This window comes from Psammomys obesus, unplaced genomic scaffold (assembly GCF_907164565.1).
Source record: "Psammomys obesus unplaced genomic scaffold, mPsaObe1.curated_primary_1811, whole genome shotgun sequence".
Lineage (NCBI taxonomy): Eukaryota > Metazoa > Chordata > Mammalia > Rodentia > Muridae > Psammomys > Psammomys obesus.
In genome coordinates this window covers 1,152,350-1,170,121 of record NW_026588368.1, presented here as the reverse complement: position 1 = coordinate 1,170,121, position 17,772 = coordinate 1,152,350, and the positions used below count along the sequence as shown (strand labels likewise).

Genomic DNA, 17,772 nt, shown 5'->3' with positions numbered 1-17,772 from the left:
TTAGGCCGGAGCCACCTGGCTGGTCTCCGTCTTGGAGACAGTGGCAGAGGCCTCGTCATCGCCCAGTAGGTTCTTGCCACAGCAGAGCGTGGTGAGCATGCAGTTCCGGAACTGGAAAGCAAGGAGTGCCAGTCAGGACAGCCCCCACCCCCACCCGCCCAGCCTCAGCCCCACCCTCAGCTTGTCCCCTCACTAAAGTCTGCTCCCTGGGGGAGCTTGCTAGATGTGTTGCCCCACCACCGAAGATGCCAGGGACCCCACAAGAGGGGTTTTTGTCATATGACATGGTGTCCTGTGGATGCTTAGGATCTTCTGTGAATGATCTCATTTAATTTGAGAGTTTGGGATTTGGCCCTCCTCCTTAATAGGGAAACTGAAGCCAAGAAGAGGGAGATATCTGACTCGCCCAAGGTCACACAGCCTGAATGTGGCAGAGCCAGGACTTGAATCCAGAGTCTAAGACCAGAGATGTCAGCTTTTTCTGCCGAGAAACTCTGGCTTTTCACAGCGGCTTGATCTCTCTCCTCCCAGAACTAGCATTTTTAGCAGCTTCTTAAGGTTTACAGTGGGACCATTCCATTCCCAGGCTTGGAACTACTTGACATTTTGTGGTTGTTTTTTGAGACAGACTCTCACATAGCCTAGGTTGGCCCCCAAATCACTGTATGGCCAAAGATAGCTTTGAATTTCTAATCTGCCTACCTCAGCCTCCTGAATGCTGGGATACAGAGGTATACTACCATACCCTGCTTGGGGGGTGGGGGTGGAGGCATGTCACTATTTAGCCCAGGCTGACTTGGAGCTCAGGATCCTCCTGCCTCCGTATTGAGCATGAACCAGCACGGCGGTGCACGCCTTTAATCCCAGCACTCAGGGAGGCAGAGGCAGGTGGATCAGTGTCAGTTCAAGGCCAGCCTGGTCTACAAAGCAAGTCCAGGACAGCCAAGGCTACCAAGAAACCCTGTCTCAAAAAACCCAAAGAGAGGGAGAAAGAGAGAGCAAGGGAGAGAGCAAGATTACAAGCATATGCCATTGCACCTGGCTTCCAGCTGACTTATAAAGCAGACTTCCAGGACCATTTGGTCAGATGTATCTCACAGGAACGGATGCCAGAGCTCCTGGACATCCTGGCAAACTCCCTGGAGGTTGCCAACCTGAGAGCTCCTGGCCCGCCAGCAGTCTGGCCAGGAGCCCAGACTGCCCCGTCCCCTTCCCCTCCCATTCATTCCTTCACCACCCCCAAGCCCCGCCTCATCCCAGGCACCTGCTTGTTCATCATGATGTAGATGACTGGATTGTAGATGGCGGAGCTCTTGGCAAAGAAAGCCGGCAGGGTCATCAAGATGGGCCCAAAGTCGGAGCCTTGGTGGGTGAAGATGTACACGGCCACACTAGCGTAGGGGACCCAGCAGATGAGGAAGAAGATGACCATGATGATGACCATGCGTGTGACTTCCTTCTCTGCCTTCTGAGTGGTGGCCGACTCCTGCTGCTGGGCTGCGGCCTGCAGAGGCACAGACCTGTGTCCAGCCCGAGCGTTTACACAAACCCGGGCGCCAGCTCTCGGCACCCAGCATGGGGCTGGGCGCCCACAGTAGAGGACCCCACTCATACCTCCTTGACCGTGAACACCAGCTGCCCGTAGCAGAAGAAGATGATGGTCAAAGGGATGGTGAAGTGGACCACGAACATGTAGATGACGAACGACTCGTTGTTGACCTCGGGCTTCAGAGTATAGTAGTCGATCCCACATGAGCACTGCATGCCCTCGGGGATGTACCTAGGGGTCAGTGCAAGGGACGGCAAGGCAGGAAGAGAACACGTGCTCAGCTGGACCTAAGCGTGGGGTCCACAGAGGCAGGAGCTTTCACAGAGGCAGGAGCTTCTGTGGGCTTTGGGAAGCATGGTGTCATTACCTGCTGGTCCCATCGCCAGGTGAGACTTATCCATCTCAGCCCTTGGGCCATTCTCAAGCTTCCTGCCACTTGGCCACACTCCTCTCCTCCAGCAGCTTGCTGCCCTCTGACGGTTTGAGTGAGGAGGCAGAGGGTGCTGGGGAGGAGGGCTGAGGCCCCCCCCAATGAGTACAGCAGTTTGGAGATGTGGGTCTCCTAGCAACAGCAATGCTTTCTACAGTAAGGGTGGGCTCGCTGCCATCTGTGGGACCCTGTGCAGCTTCTAGAATCGAGGATGTTGTGATGGTATCTGAGGATGGTGATATCGGGCTGCATTCAGAAACCCCGGGGTGCCATGGACTGTGTCTGCAGAGCTAGGTGAAGGTGAAGAAAGAGGCCAGGGGGGAGTGATGGGCTCTGACTCAGCAAGGGCCACTAGGTGGGCTCCCAGAGGATGGAGAAGAGATGTGAGTAGAGAATGGAGACTCTCTGAGGCTCTGGGTACCTAACAACCTGTCCGGGTATCCAAACCACTGTCCCTACCCCCTCTTACGTCACCAGCATTTGCAGACGGTAGCATGGAGACTGGATGAGGTCTAGTTCCTGGGGCTACGATGTCACCATGCAAGTTGGGAAGGTTCAGCTTCTCTAGGGGCTGAGGTCCCAAGGTCAGATAGAGAGCTGCCCATGCCCAGGAGAACTCAACCAAAGAGGATTGTAGTTGGGCCTTGGCTTAGCGAGGATTAGGGACTCTGCCAAGGTGAAGGGTTGGGGTGTCCAGGGTTCCCCTTGCCATGGGGCTCAGAGACAGAATCAGATTCATTACACCACTGTTGTCCCTCTCTTCTCCCCTGGCTTAGACCTTAGCCTGGGAAAGTCATCAGGATGGTTTTTAGGCGGCAAGACTATATAATGCCTGGAATCAACCTGCAGGCTCTATGTTCTGAATGGGAACCCCACAAAGGCCTTGCCAGACCCAGTGCTCAGTGCCATTTACCTGGACCAGCCGGCGAGGGGAGGAGCAGCACAGGCCATCGCCATGACCCAGGTGAAGGCCACACCCATAATGGCATGGTTCTCCCCGAAGCGGAAGTTGCTCATGGGCTTGCAGACCACTACATAACGCTCAATGGCCAGAACCACCAGGGACCACAAGGCAATTTCACCTGTAAGGCAGTTGGTTGCAATCAGTCCCCCAGCTCTGACCTCAGGCCACAGAAAGCAAACACCCCCAGAGAGGACAGGGCAGCAGGGAAGCCTCTGTTTTGAGACTTGAGCCAGGCCTTAAGGATGTAGTGGATTTGGACTGGCCAGGAGGAGGGAGAGGTGAAGAGCCTATGTGCCAGAGGAATGCCAAAGAGCCAGGAGCCTCTCTGTTTGGTTAGAGCTTTAGGTCTCATGAGAGACACCGCCTCAGAATGGCTGGAGCTGTGGCTTAGGGCCGGGGAAGAAGAGGGGTAAAAGGGGGCTCCAGACACCAGTTCACATGTCCCCCACAGAAGCTCAGTATGGAGAAGAGCCGCATAATCAACCAGCCTAGGACGTTCTGAGCAACGGGAGTGCTACCCACAAGAGTTCCTGATGGCCTGTGTGACCTGGGCCTGACCATGCAGAGACAAGCTCGCCAGCATGGCACCCCAGTTTCTGTCCAGAGACCGGGGACCGTGATTACAGAAGGTAAGGGAGATGTCCAACAGTGCCACCAAGGCAGCACCCCAGGCACAGGAGAAATAAGACAGCACCCTGGGGACCCATGCAAGCTGGACCCACCCATCACCCTGGCTTTGTGCTGTTACACCAACTTCTCCTACATCTGCTGGAGACACCTCTGGGTCCCAGCCAGGAGAGTGTCCTCCGGTGCCGGCCCTCCTGTATCTCTAAATGAGACTTCAGCCTGCTCCCTGTCTCACTTTCCTCAGCTAAACATGCTCCATGGTTCCTTACTGATTTTCCTTGTTGACTTTCCAGTCGAGTGAAAGAAAAAGTTTGGAAACACCTGGTGTGGCATGGTGTTCCATGCCTGTGAGCCCAGTACTTGAGAAGCTGAGACGGGAGGATCAGGAGTTCAAGTCCACCCTCAGCCACATAATTTAAGGACTGGACTATTCGAGACTGTGCGTCCCCTCCAAGACAGAAAAAGAAAAGAAACAAATGGATCCTTCGAGATTCTCTCTGTTGTGCAATCACTCATGATGGAGGTTAACAGGTTAAAAACAGATGAGTCTGCCCCAGCTCAGCAGCCTCAGAGGGTATTACACACACACACACACACACACACACACACACACACACACACACACACACACGCCCGCACCATGACTCCCCGGTGAGCCCTTGACCTCTCTGAACCCACGTTTCTTGCATTACTCGAAATGAGATAAGATGAGCGTTCAGTGCTCACTCTCAGCCACAGCCTAGCTCAGCACCACAGCGTTTGTCAGCGGATAAGCTCGGCTTTTGGATGATGAGACAGGAGTGGAGAGACCCATTACGCTGCCGCTGCCAAGCCGCAGACCCTCCCTGGGCCCTTTCACGCCCCCTTGGCAGCCCTCGGCTCCTACCGCCCAGTGTGGCGAAGAAGCCCTCCACGTTGCAGCCTGTGGGCCCAAAGATGAAGTAGCCGTGCAGGGAGGTGTAGAGCGTGGTGGTGAATCCTCCTAAGACCATGAAGAGGTCCGCCACGGCCAGGTTGAGCAGGATGTAATTGAGCGGGGTGCGAAGCTTCTTGTGCTGCACGGTAACGTAGAGCGTGAGGAAGTTGATGGGGAAGCCCAGCACGATGAGCAGGAACATGTACGCCGCCAGCATGGAGAACTGCCAGGGCTCAGCCAGGTAGTACTGCGGCTGCTCGAAGGGGCTGCGCACCACGCCCGTGACGTTGGAAAAGGGCACGTAGAAGTTGGGGCCCTCGGTGCCGTTCATGGTTGCGGCCCTCGACGCTGCCCCACGGGCTGTTCGTCGACGGAGACCAAGGCTGCCTGGCGAGCTCAGCCACCTATGGCTCCCACAGCGCGACTCCAGGCGCTGACCCCCCCCCAGACCCTTATAAAGTGACCTTCTCTGCCTAAGCTGGGGGCTGATTCAGCATCCGGGAGATATCATACTAAGAATACTAATCCCACTGCTGCCGCTGGGGCCTAATTGGCTTGCAGTGGGGCCAAGGTGACATCGGGTGGAGGCCCGATGGGGGTCTCATCTTGTCTGCCCCACACTCCCTCAGGAGTTTCTACCCCTGTCAGTCTGGTCGCCTCAGGCTGTGACTGGAATCTTAGAACCCTCAGTCCATTTCTCCACATTGCTCCAGCTGAGCACCCATTCCATCCCTTCCCAGGTTACCTTCCGACTCACACCGTCCCCCAGCCCTGACACTAGTTCGTTTGGACAGATCTGAGCTTTGTGTGCCTTCAGCTCTCCATCACCACCGGTCTCACACCACCCCAGGCCCAGCAGCTCCATAACTATTTGTTGCATTCAATTGGAATTTGCTCACTCACTCGTTCGTTAAACATTTATGAGCCAGCCTCCTGGGAGATGAGAGAGGCGGCCATGGCCCCGCTCAGAGTGCTTCTGGCTTGAGCAAGACCCAGCCGGGCGGGGGGGGAGGGGGGACGAGAGAGAGGACACATTCCAGTTCAGGAACAGATGGCCATGGGCTATGGAGATGGGACTGCGCTGCTGGGATGGGGTAGCGCATGGCCCCTGCATGAGGGAGCAGGATGCCGGGTTATTCAGGTGAGCGTGTGAGACCTGGAGGGCCATGGCGAGGGGCCTAATAGGTTCTGCCTTACCTAGAAGGCAATGGGCATACAGCTAGGTGGATCTTGGGGGCAGAGAGGATGACTAGAGATGTGGGCTGTGAAGCTTCGGAACCCTGTGCAGGCTGAGCTGCTGCTGCTGGGGATGCCAATCTGAGGAAGAAACTGGTCCAGGGCTAGGCCTGGTGTCCGAGGATGTGAGGCCAGCACCTCTGCCATGTAGAGGTGATGCCCAGAGCCCTCATGTGTAGGATGCTCTAGGATCACTGCTGGGCTGGCACGTGCGTACAGCGCCCACTGAGTCCCAGGCAAGGGATTGATTCTAGGGGCCCACAGGAGACAAGAAAGCATAGGCTGCAAGAAGCCAGCACCCCAGGAAAGAGATGGTTGTGAGTAGCAGTTACAAGGGGGCAGACAGGGAATACAAGAAAAGGTCCTGCTCTGCAGCTGTGCTGTACAGCCTATGAAGACCCCTCTGAGATGGCGATGTTGATCTAATGGCTGACGGCAGGAGAAAACGCCACACCACTCGCCACACGTGTGTCCAGGCAGAGGAACAGCCAGGACAAGGCCCTGGAACCTGGGTAGAAGGCTGGCCCCGGAAATGTTCATCTCTGAGCCTCGCGGCCCTTAAGCTCTCTCTTGCTCAGTGTCTTCACACCTGGGATTCCTAGATCTGTCTGCTTAGAAAAGCAAGCCCCTTCCCTGCAGGCCCCCTGTGTGAGAAAAGGAACACAGGGCTGGCTTTTATGTCAGGGGGAGGGGGTTGGCCTCTAGCCGTTTAAAAAGCTTGGCTTGGTGATTAAGACCAGTGTTAATGAGGTCAAGGTGGAGGTTCTGATTCTGACATGGCGCTGGTGGTCACCCCCAGATCTACCCTGCCCTGCACCCAGCTCAGCAACTTTGACAGCCTGCCTGGGCTTGGGACAGCTAGGAGGCTTCATTATGGTCTCCTTGGGGCTTTCACCCATCCCCTGCTCTGAGCCTGCCCAGTGAGTGAGTGGGCAGGCAGGGCCACCTCTGGAAGCACTGCCTCTCTCTAAGTTGGGTAACAGAGGCTGAGGTCACTGGAGTCTGTACACTGAATTGGCTCTGTGCACAAGCTCAGAGTGAGTTGAGAGGGTCATTACGAGTCATCAGCTCTGATTTGCCTAGTGCATCTTCACTTTTGGAGGCTACAGTGGGTCACCAAGGTCACATGACTGCCCAGCAATAGCCAGGGCTATAACCACAACCACACAGTCTTCTGGGGTTTTTATTGCCATCTCCCTACTTCCCCCATCAAAACATAGTTCTTAAGAGCGGCCTCCCTGCCTCATCCTAGAGGAAAGGGCCTGGACTGAGTCGCATGGACCCAGGCGGAGCGGTTGAGTACCCAAAGCAGATTCTCGCCTGTGTCTCTGAGTTACCCCAATACCCTGGAAAGCCCCCTCCCTGCTCTGGGCCTCTGTTTGCTGGGTCTGGGACACCTGGGGCACCACAACCATATCCAGACTGAGCCTGGCCTGCTGTCCCTACGCACACCATTAAGGCACAGTGGCTCCTTTGCAACCATGTTTCACTCAGGCCCTGGGCCCGTGCAGTGGCACCCCTTCCTGAACACCTGCTTCTGCAGGCTGATGAAACTCATCATCAAGCAGTCCTTCGGCTTCTCCTTCCAGTCTCCGAGGAGAGCCACCCACTATCATCCACACCAGGGCCCAACCCCATTGTCTATATTTTCTGCAATCTGCACTTGTCGCCACCTAGACCATCTTGTGGCCCTTCCACTGACCCGCACTCATTTGCGTGTCTGGGAATGCAGGCAGCTGAGCCTGTCTCTCTGTGTGTTCAGCTCTTGGTCCACAGCAGTAGGTGCTCAAAACACACCGTCCCTGTGGGCTAGGAACCCTCAGCAGAGGTGAAGTTTGCACAGTCTGGCTGGCCTGCAGTCTGAGCTCTCTTTCTCTCAAGTTAGGGGATTCCAGAGGCCAATGCTACACAGGAGTGTCGGTTACTGGAGCCGGCCAGTGGAGAACTGTGAGCCACTTGGATGCTGGGGCCCGGGGAGGCTGTCTCTGAGGCTAGCTACAGCCACGCTGGCTCCTCAAAGCACATTCACAGGGCACTGAATGGAGGATTAGGGACTTAGCCGTCAGCGCTAATAGCTCTTAAGCCTCAGAAGGAAAAAGTGCTGCTGGGTCAGCAGGCCCCTCCTTTTCTTCTCACCTGTGGCTTAGTCCTCTTGGTTGTGTCACCAAGGCCCTGCTGAGGACATCAAGGGAATGTGGAAAAAGACAGGCTTTCCTCCTTATGCTCCTAATGTTTGCTTCACAGACTTTGCTGAGTGCTGTGGCATCTCAGGGCAGCAGGCAGGGGGAGGCTGCGATTAGCTCCTATCCCCACCTGCCCGGCCCAGCACAGAGGCATAGCACAGAACACCTGACTCTCAGGCAGGGTTTGGGGGGGTCTTCTGGCCTTAGCAGCCTTTCAGATAGAATCTATGGAATCACAGGAACACAAGTGGCCAGGAGGACACCTGTAGACCTCAGACAGATAGCGTCAGAGCTTTGGGGCAGGCCCATGAGTCTGGAGGCTGGCTGGCATTGACGAGCCACTGTGGGTCACGGCAGGGAAAGAGCGCAATTGCACTTGTGCTCTAGGCAGGTGTTTGGAGTCTGGGTGAAGGATGGGGGGAGCAGTTCCAGGGTAGAGGCCTGGCCCAGTGTAGGAGCCTTGCCTGCTGGTGGCCTCAATGCCCCATCACCTCTGCCATGGATGTGTAACCCTCAGGCCAGGGAAGAGGTACAACAGAGGGCTGTCAAACCTCTGAGGCAGAGCCATGGGGACTCCTAGCTTCAGCAGCCGCATAGAGGGAAAGGTTAGAAAGCAGACACCCAGACACCCCCACTGGTTGTAGACCACCCAGTCAGCTCCCATCTTCTTCGTCCTCCCTGTGGACATGACACACAGCATCAGGATGTGAGCCCTGACAGAGTCTCACCAGCCTGTGTGGCTCCAGCAGTCACCCCTCTGTGATCTCAGCCTCTTCTTGGCAAAACTGGTACCTCCAGGTCCCTGTCCTAATTTCCTTCAGACCGGGTAGGACTCAGCCCAGAGGAGAGGAGAGAACAGAACCCAGTGGGGCAGGGCAAAGGTGGGTATGGGTCCGACTCTGGTTCAGCATGTACGTTTGTTCAAGCAGTCACTGAGCCTCAGTTTCACTATCCGTGAAAGGGCTGCTCAGACCAGACATGCTGATTCGTCAGCAAGAACCGAAGCTGTGGCCAGGCTCAGTCTCGAGAGCGTGGCTCCCAGCAGGGCTCTCCTGAATTTCTGTGTTATGGGCTGAGAGGATGCCATCTCAGGCAGCCCCCTGCCTCTAGCCATAGACCATCTGATCTGTCACTGTGATTGACGCCTGTTGGGGAGCTGGCACTGTTTCTTCCCTCGCCCCACTTTTTTCCCAGGCATATGCAAATGATTTCAGTTCAAGGCACGCGCTAATGGAAATCCTAACACATTAATAAATGTTTAGTGCGAGAGAGAGCATGCATGATCATAAGCAATTAGACACTAGACGGAGGAGTTGTGTTGGCACAACTGTCTGGCTCCCTCCTTCATTCCCTCCATCATCTCCACAGAGGCAGAGGGGGTGGGGAAGGTCTGGACCTTGCCTGGCTCCCTTTTCCATTTCCACAGAGGCAGAGGGAGGCTGGATAGGCCTGGACCATGCCTGGCTTCTGTTTCCCACTCTACCCTCATCTCTTCATCCCAGCAGCCTCACAAGAGGTTCTTCAGCATGACTCCTAGCTGCTCCATCTCCCTGCCTGTTAAGATAGTCAGGGAGAAGGTGCTGTCTGTCCGTGGGCAGGTGGCACGCAAGAGGACTACAGGGATTACAACTCTAGGCGGCCCCTCGTGGCTGGAAGCCCTTGGGTCCTAGCACCTGCTGCTCTTTCTAGTCATAACCAGCACAGAAGTCCCCAGTGTGTGCGAGTTCTTCTTCCAGATTCTGCCTGACGCCCCTCCCACGCCATTCTGTGGATCCCAACTGCAGCCACCATGCTTCAGGCCCCGGAGTGAAGGGAAAGAGGTGCAGGCTGAGTACCCTGTGGGAGTGGACTGGTGTTCAAGGTGGGCTCTAGGGGCTCCAAGGACAAGACTATTCTTTGGAGCCAGGTATCTTATTTTCTTGTCAAGATGGATCCTCATTAAACCGAAATAAACAAACAATAACAAAAATGCCCCTGCCCCTTCCCATGCTGCCATTTGATTAGATTACATTTTAAGAGCATGAAAAAGCAATGTTCCTTTAGGATCAAATTAGAAACAGGTGCACTTTTGCATAAGGAAATTAAGTTGCAGACAATATGAGGATTTGCTAAAACACAGACACTGATGAAAACGAGTAGCCCTTTTATTTGTCGTTATTGAGGCAATCTGTTGGCAAAGTGTGCACGGTAACGGTCTGACAAATCTACGGACTCCAGCAGGCTGCTAGGAACACTTGAGCCCTTCTGAAAGTAACAGATTTTTTTTTTTCTTAGAAAATATATGTGTGCTCTCTTCCCCATCTCCTGGTGCTATTTACAAGGCACGAAATGCCATAAATAGGAAATCTGTGGTTATACAAGGAGAGGCCCCTCCCCGACATACAAACTTCATCTGGGCAGGAGACACATTCTGAGGGCTTAATTCTTTCTTCCAGTCTGGGGACAGCAAGGAGGCCAGGGAGCAGGTGGTCCCAGAGGCCAGTCACTGCTCACGGGCCAGTATCGTCGATGCGCCTCCGGCAGTAAGGGCAGCAGGCATGCTGGAGCACCAGCAGCTCATAGTCCTCTGAATGGAACATCTGAGGAGAGACAGCCCGTGGCACAGGGAAGCAGGGCCAGGTCACCTTCAAGCCCTGAGCCCTGGCTAGAACATTCCCTGGGAGGAAGCAGTTAAGCGCTGAGTTGGTGCCAGCAAGAGCAGACCTGAAATGTGTTGGTCTGAGGACTGGCGAGATCTTTATTCTGAATGAAGTTCACAGGCACATCATCCCTCATTCAGGGGAGTGCAAAGCAGGAACTAAGGTCTGCTACAGCCAGCTGGGCAGATGCAAGGAAGAGGGGCAGGCTGTGGACAGCTCAGGATCTTCCCCCTACACGCCCAGCTTCCCAAGGGAGACACTGAGAATGGAAAAGCAAGAGGGACTGCCAGCAGTAGACTCGTACCTGAAAGCAGGAGGGGCACATGGTGATGGAGGCATCAGGTAGCAGCGAGCGGAAATACTGCCATTGCAGCGGTGGGGGCCAGCGCTTGATGAGGACATCCCTTCGGCTCATGGAGCGCAGCACTGACCGGTTCACGACCACAGGCACAAACTCGGAGCCTCCTTGCTGTGGGGGTGGGGGTGGGGTGGGGGATGGGCATGGGTGTTATGCCCTTGGCCTGATCTCAGGATCCTTGGTGGCCAAAGGGACATTACCAAATCTCAACTCCAGACAGCCTGACAGTGACAACCCCCCCATGCCAGCACTGAAGTGGCCTCCGAACCGCCCAGTCACCACAGGAAGCTGTCCAGCTCTTTCTCACATTATGTCTGAGGTTGTAGCTAACTGCCACACTAATTGGGGGTCCTCGTGCACCTGGGGAAAAGAACTGACTGCCTTCCACTGGGCCTTCAGCACCCCTCTTCTCTTGAGACATCATCTCACCTCAAAGCTCAGCTTGGCTGTAAAGGGGTCATCGTCTCCTATGGAACCTATGGTCTCATCCAGCTTCAGTGTCTGGGAATCTGCAGGGTTCTGGTCAAGGATGGAGCTGGAGCCCAGTCAGGTTCCGCCCTCCAGCCCACACATTCACTCCCAGGAGCTCAGCTAGGTATTGCATCTCACAAACTTAGGAAGAGTGGTACAATGGCTGGGAGAGGCCCCCAGATGGAAGATGGGGGTGTGTGGCTGGGGCACAGGACAGAGAAAGAGAGATCATCTGCTTCCCATGTGGCCCTTGGAAGGAAGTGGCCATCCAAGGGCCCTGAGTGGGTAGAGACCATAGGCCCTGTTGCCACTTGAGAAACTCAGCAGTCACAGCCATGGAGTGAAGGGCAAGAACTATTACAGAACCCAGTCCTACCGACCTTTCCTCTGCCAGTGGCCATGGAGCTGGCATGAGGCAGGGGCAGGAGGGCCTCATGCAGGGATTAGGTGGGTATGGCCAACTGTTCCAGTGAGGGGCACCAAGGGTATGGAAATACCTACAGGGGACCAGCTGTCCTGGGGCCTCCGTCATACTACTGGTATCCATCTCCCTAACTGCTATGGAGGTTGGAAAGCAGAACCAGGAGCACATAGAGGCCTCCAGGAGGATAGGATAGACACCGGGAGCTTCACACTCTATTTTCCTCAGCCTGAGTAGTGATTGCTGCCACTGCATGAAAAAGCTGAGAGGAAAGCTGGCAATCCCCAATGTATGCACACTATGCCTTCTGCAGCTGTGGGCCAGAAGCATGATCAGTCTTCAGGAGCAGGGTAAGGAGACCATACAGGAAGAAGGTGGCACTCTCCTTGTACCTGCAGGCTCTGGCCAGCTCTCTGCCCAACTGACGCTGGTCCATACTGCATGGGGACCTCCCCATTCCTTCTTGATCTCATCCTTCTGTCCCTGCCTGCTGGCACAGCCCATGCTGAGCTCCCCCACACCCTGCCTGGCCCAGGCCAAGAGCACAGGATACTGTTGCTTGTGATCTCCTGCCATTTGCCCTCCCTCTTGTGTCTTGGTGCCTCCAGATCGATGAGAGCGACAGCTTCTTCGTCAGTGATTCCCTCTTCCAGGTAGAATTCCACCAGGTGCAGTACCTCTGGAGGGACAGGGAAGGACTTGGGGATGGCCTCAGGAGAGCTTAGGACTGTCACTCATATCAGACAGTGTATGAGCAGGTGGGATGGCCAGAGCGTGCCCCCTTCCCCAGGCAGCCTTTCCACAGGCGAGGGGGACAGTGCACGGGAGAGGACCAGGCCTCCAGTAGCCCTCCCCACACTGGCTGCTTTGAAGGAGGTGGGACAGGACAGCTCCTTCAGCCTCTCAGGCTGAACAAGGACCCTGGATTGTCATTAGGACGGGGGTGGGGCTTCTGGCTGGGGACATGCTGGGACATGCTGAGACACACATTGCTCTCTGTGGACCCTGAGAGCAATTCTGCTTTGACGGCATGTGTGGGGTAGCTCACCATAGGAAGAGGCGGAGAAGATGAAGGGCTGGCGGCAGTTGATGCACACGTTGCCCAGGTTGTTCAGCAAGGGGTTGTTAGTAGAACAGCGGTAACACAAGGGCACCAGCTCCTACAGAACAAGCACGTGTCTGCCTAGGCTGAACCAGAAAGGCGCACAGCTCCACTTCCTCTCAGGGCCAAAGACTGCGTGCTATGGGGAGGCTGGCCAACTGAAGACTACAGCTGAGGCCCACTACCCCAGACACCTTTTCCAGCCAGGCCTCAGGACACTGTCTTCAGAGGAACAACTGTATCCACTGCCTCTTCCTGCCACTCACCGGGCTCTAGGTATTGTGTCAGGCACATCATTTATGCTACCTAAGTAGCCTCCTACCACCTGTGGGGAAGGGTTTATACATGCCCACTTGACAAAGCAGGAAACTGAGGTACTGTAAGCCTAAGGCACAGCTAGAAAGCAACAGAGCTGGGATTTGAACTGAGGCCTATCTGATGACAAGTCCCTTCTCTGAGCTTAAAATTGGAGCTATATAGATCTGGATTGTCCACGCAGCAAGGGAACTTGTTGGGATAGAGCCTTGGAGAGGACAGGGACTCCCAGGAAGAGGGTCAGCCCTAAGCAAGGCTTGAGGGAAGAGACACATCTTGGGCATGGAGGGGCCCTGTGACAGGGCTCTAGGTCAATGGCTTCAGAGCTGGAACACAGCAGGAGAGCAGAAGGCAGAGGCAGCTAAGTAGGAGTGGACAAGCCAGTGTACTGGCAGGGGAGCCAAGAACACAGCATCCATCTTCCAAACAGAACCCAGCCGAAGCTCAAAGGCATGCCCTTACCTCACTGTCGTGGAAAGGCTTGGAGCGGATGGTCAGGGTGCCCAGCTCAATGGACTTCTGGATCCTGGCGGGGATCTGCAGCCCCCGTAGCTTGTCGTAGGCATGCCGTGCCAGCTTGTAGGCACCCAGGGCCTTGCTCTGCTTGGCCAGTGTGAAGAGTGTATTCCTGCCATTGGCGAGGTTAAGGACAGCAGAGGTGTGTCTCAGAGCCAACACTACCCACCCTGGGCTAGAAAGCATCTTGTACCAGACCACAGGCAGGCGCTAAAGACATAATTATTCATTTTGAGATTAGACAGCAAGGCCCAGGGAGGGATTTTTCCAGAGACAAAAGCAGTACAGGGACTTTTGTTGCCCCTTTTTTTGAGGGGGGAGGATATGACAGTCTCATTATGCAGCCTAGGCCAGCCTCAATCTTTTTGTACTGAGATAACACCCACAGCCTGACTTAAGATACTTTGGGTCCTGGTGGCTTTCCCTGCCACCACAGGGTCTCTACATCCTATTGACAGTCTTCATCCTATCGACAGTCTCCCTTACTGCCTTGTCTGGAGCATAGAGGGCTCTTCCTCTGGGCAGCTGGTCCTGATTGGACCCAGCCTTGCCTCTTGTCACCACCCCTACTGGACGGCAGCTTCGTCATCTGGGCTGACATGGCCCCAGATCTAGCAGAAGGCCTTCCTGGCTTCCTGGTCTCAGTCCCACCCTTCTTTGTGAGTTGGGAGACCTAGGACAAGGTGCTAGCCAGAGCTTCAGGTCAGGTGCAGCTAGATAGCCCTGAAAGCCACTCTCCCCCTTGGCACTGGCCACTTAGCTGCCCAGCTGAGCCTCTCCCCACTCCCCAGTGGCTGCTGAGGAGAGGGAGCTTCTGCCAGCAAAGTGCTCGGTGGAGAACTGGAGCCATTAGAACTGGAGGGCCAGGAGAGCGGCGGGGGGAGGATACACTTTGGAGATGCCCAAGGGGGTGGCCTTGGTCAGGCTGTGCAGCAAGAACTTGGAGATGTTGAAGAGGGTTTCGGGGAGATCGAAGCTGAATGGCTCCTCCTGCAGCAAAAGAACAGGTAAGACAGTCTCCTCTGGAGGGAGGGGGGCACTCCAAGCACCCACAGTGTGCTGGTCACCCCAGCTGGCCCCACTGGCCTTTAACACAGGCTTGTGGGCTAGGTACTTTCAGTCACATTGTAGGAGGGAGAAAAGTATCCCATGTTACCTGACAGAGTGAGGCAGAGCTGAGATTCAAACCCAGGGCCGATCCCCCAACCCCAAAGATGTGCTTCTCATAGCCACAGTGTCCCTGGGGTGCTGCATTTCCTGAGCACAAGACCTTTATGGGAGGAGGGACATGACCTAGTGGGAGCTTAGCCCTTCCCTGCAGGTCACAGCAAGTCTCTTCTTTGTTCCTCAACAGCTACTGAAGTAAAATGCGTCATTAAATACGCAAAGTGCCCAGGTTGGCCCAGGCTCTAACAGGCAGTCTCCATGACCCCTGGTGGAATGAACAGACCTCCTGATCCCAGGGGCTACCAGAAGTGTAGCCCAGCCCTCGGGGAAGGTTCTATCCACACGGTGAGGACCTGCTTTGAGGTAATCAGACACTGCAAACAGGCCAGAAGTGCTAAGCACACTTACGTTGGCAGGCTGGCCAGCTCCCTCCCACCTGGAGCTCTCCCTGAGGGACTGTCCAGGACTCCCTTCACAGGACCAGGACTGGCCCTTGTGAGGCCCAAAGCTGTGAGCAGTGACTTTCTATTTTGGTTCAGAGCCCAGGGACTTCTGTCCAGTGACTTACTCTTGAGTTCCTAATTATAGTTCTTTCTGTTTTCTTTTTTCCTCTTCCTCCTTTTTGTTTCTGAGAAAGGGTCTTTACCTTAGCTCGGCCTTGATCTCCTTATGTAGCTAAGGATGATCCACCTGCCTCTACCTCCCTGGTGCTAGGATTAAAGGTGTGTGCCACTACTGCCTAGCCCCGTTCCCTGATTCTTGTGATAAGGCCACGTCAAATGAGTTACTATTTACTTCATCCTATGTCTCCTCAGCCCTCCCCAGTCTTGTAACCCACAGAGTGAGCATATCGTATGACAACAAACTGGGGGCAGTGACAGCCCCCATCAGCAAGTTCCTGCTGATGTTGGACAGTGTAGGCTTTATCATGTGGACTCATTTCATCCTTCAGCCACACTGTGAGGTAAGTACATGCAGATGAGGAAGCGCAGGTGCCACACAGAGAACAGCCACAGTGGCAGAGCCTGGGCCTGCATCTCTACTGATTGCAGTCTGTGCTTTCGGCCTCTAAGATGTGTGTTCAGAAGGTGTCTCTGGATGCCTTGTGTCCCGCTGTGATGTGTGACCCTGGGCAAGTCCTGCACCTCCTCTGTACTTCAGTTCCCATCTCTATGAAATGGAGATGATAGATGGGGTGTTTGTAAAGGCTCTGCGAGTTCACTTTGGAAATATGGCTCTGTTCCCATTATACCTCAGGCGGAGGTTTCATAACAGTGTTCACAGGAGGCCACTCACCTCCGTCCAATGTCAGCTCTCTGGCCTCTCAGAGGCCCTGCTTTCCCTGAGAGCCCCTGCCCCTTGTCTGTGTTCTCTCTGCACTGTCCAAGTCTCTGGGACACATTAGGTCCCACTGGGCCTGCCCACAGCCCTGGTACAATCTCTTTGCCAGCAGCATCTATGGGCTCAAGCAGACTCATTTGGCCCTTATCTCAAACAGCTGAAACCTAGGAGCTGCTGTTGGAGGCAGACCAGCCTAGGCTAGGTGTGCTGAGCTGCCTTGGGTGCCTAGCCCTTGGCTCCTGAATTTCCAGCTCTCCTGCTCTTCCCTGCTCACTGAGTCTTTGAGGAGTCTCTTCACCTAATAGCTAAGCTCTGTTCCTGAAGTTCCATTTCCTGGTGCTGAGCTAGGGTCACCCATGGGGCCCAGGCTGGCACCCAGGCCAAAGCTGCTTTCTTGGGCTGTTCCCCAACCAGTGTCTGTGGGTGACAACGCTATGGTGAGGCCTAGGATGCAGCGGCAAGCAAGACATAGTCCCTGCCATAAGGAACTCCACTCTAGTAAGTGGCTCTTTGGAGATCAGGCCAACCCTCTTGTTTTACAGAGGAGACTGAGGGCCAGAGAAAGCACTTGAGCCTTTATTGATCTACAGAGGCATCAAATACTGAACTAGAAACTGGAAAGGCCTATCCCAGCTCTGGACTATAATTCTGAGCCCCAAGGTTTGCCTCATGTCAGGGGGTGGGGGGAGTGAGGGAGAAGCACCTTCTCTTTTCAAGAAGAGGGAGAGTGGGGTTTTGGGGTACTTCATCACACATCACATCTCCTCAGAGGCTCTTGCTGAGCACATGATACCAAAGGTACCCCATCAGTCTCCCTGACACCTTACCGTGTAGCGATGAATGGTTTGGTAGCCATGGTACAGCTCAGCCAGGTGCTGGAAATGGTGGAACTTTTCAAGCATCACATCCTTCTGGGCAGGATCTGCTGTGAGGGAGGAGGGCATGAGGGGAGGAGGGCAGGAGGGGAGGAGTGGGAAATGTGTCAAACAGTATCACTTCTTCCTATGCTGCTCAGAGGGGCCAAGAGGGCAGCAATGGACAGGTGCCCTGCTAAGGAGTGGGCCATCCTGGATGATGAGAGTCTTAACTGGGCTGAGCTCCTGGCCAGTAAGCACCCGAGGACAGAAGTCTCCCAAAACACACACTGTACCCTCCCAGCTCTGTTCACTGGGCCAGTACCTGCTGTGTCCAGCAGTGGAGGAGGCCTACTGGCACAGACAAACCAGAGGAGCCTGGCAGGACAAGGGTAGGCAGATGGCATGTTCACTGACTGACTGTGCTCATGCTGCACCTCCCCTAGTCAGCTGTTTATGCACATCAATGGCCAAGACAGAAAAACCCCACCTCACACCTGGGCCTGATGGTTCTGAGTGGGAGCTGACAGCTGTGACACAGCAGAGCACCTCAGGAAGACACTGTCATCCTGAAGACTCTTCGTACAGTGCTCTTCCCACTACTGCACACAGCACTGGACACAGCTATCTACTTTCCCTCTACTTCAGAACTCCTAGGGGGATCATGGGAAGCCATGTGAATG

General features: G+C 55.0%; 2 protein-coding genes across 5 annotated transcripts in view; both read right to left on the bottom strand.

Moving 5' to 3' along the window:
* Rho (rhodopsin) lies at positions 1-4,817 on the bottom strand. The gene is made up of 5 exons (XM_055604245.1): positions 4,457-4,817; positions 2,893-3,061; positions 1,615-1,780; positions 1,265-1,504; positions 1-111 (listed from the first exon to the last, which is right to left on the bottom strand). The coding sequence occupies exons 1-5, from the start codon at positions 4,815-4,817 to the stop codon at positions 1-3; spliced, it is 1,047 nt and encodes a 348-aa protein (XP_055460220.1).
* Positions 4,818-10,037: 5,220 nt separating this feature from the next.
* Positions 10,038-17,772, bottom strand: part of Ift122 (intraflagellar transport 122) — a 67,905-nt gene continuing 60,170 nt past the window's right edge. For 2 of the 4 annotated variants that reach the window (XM_055604222.1, XM_055604225.1), the window contains 8 exons: positions 17,063-17,160; positions 14,617-14,717; positions 13,674-13,839; positions 12,843-12,954; positions 12,348-12,473; positions 11,332-11,411; positions 10,849-11,013; positions 10,038-10,484 (listed from right to left, as the gene is read on the bottom strand). In XM_055604222.1, coding sequence (XP_055460197.1) covers positions 10,395-10,484; positions 10,849-11,013; positions 11,332-11,411; positions 12,348-12,473; positions 12,843-12,954; positions 13,674-13,839; positions 14,617-14,717; positions 17,063-17,160 — 938 coding nt within the window. In that variant the 3' untranslated portion in view covers positions 10,038-10,394. The remainder of the gene's footprint in view (positions 10,485-10,848; positions 11,014-11,331; positions 11,412-12,347; positions 12,474-12,842; positions 12,955-13,673; positions 13,840-14,616; positions 14,718-17,062; positions 17,161-17,772) is intronic. The other 2 variants (XM_055604223.1, XM_055604224.1) reach the window with 1 other exon arrangement.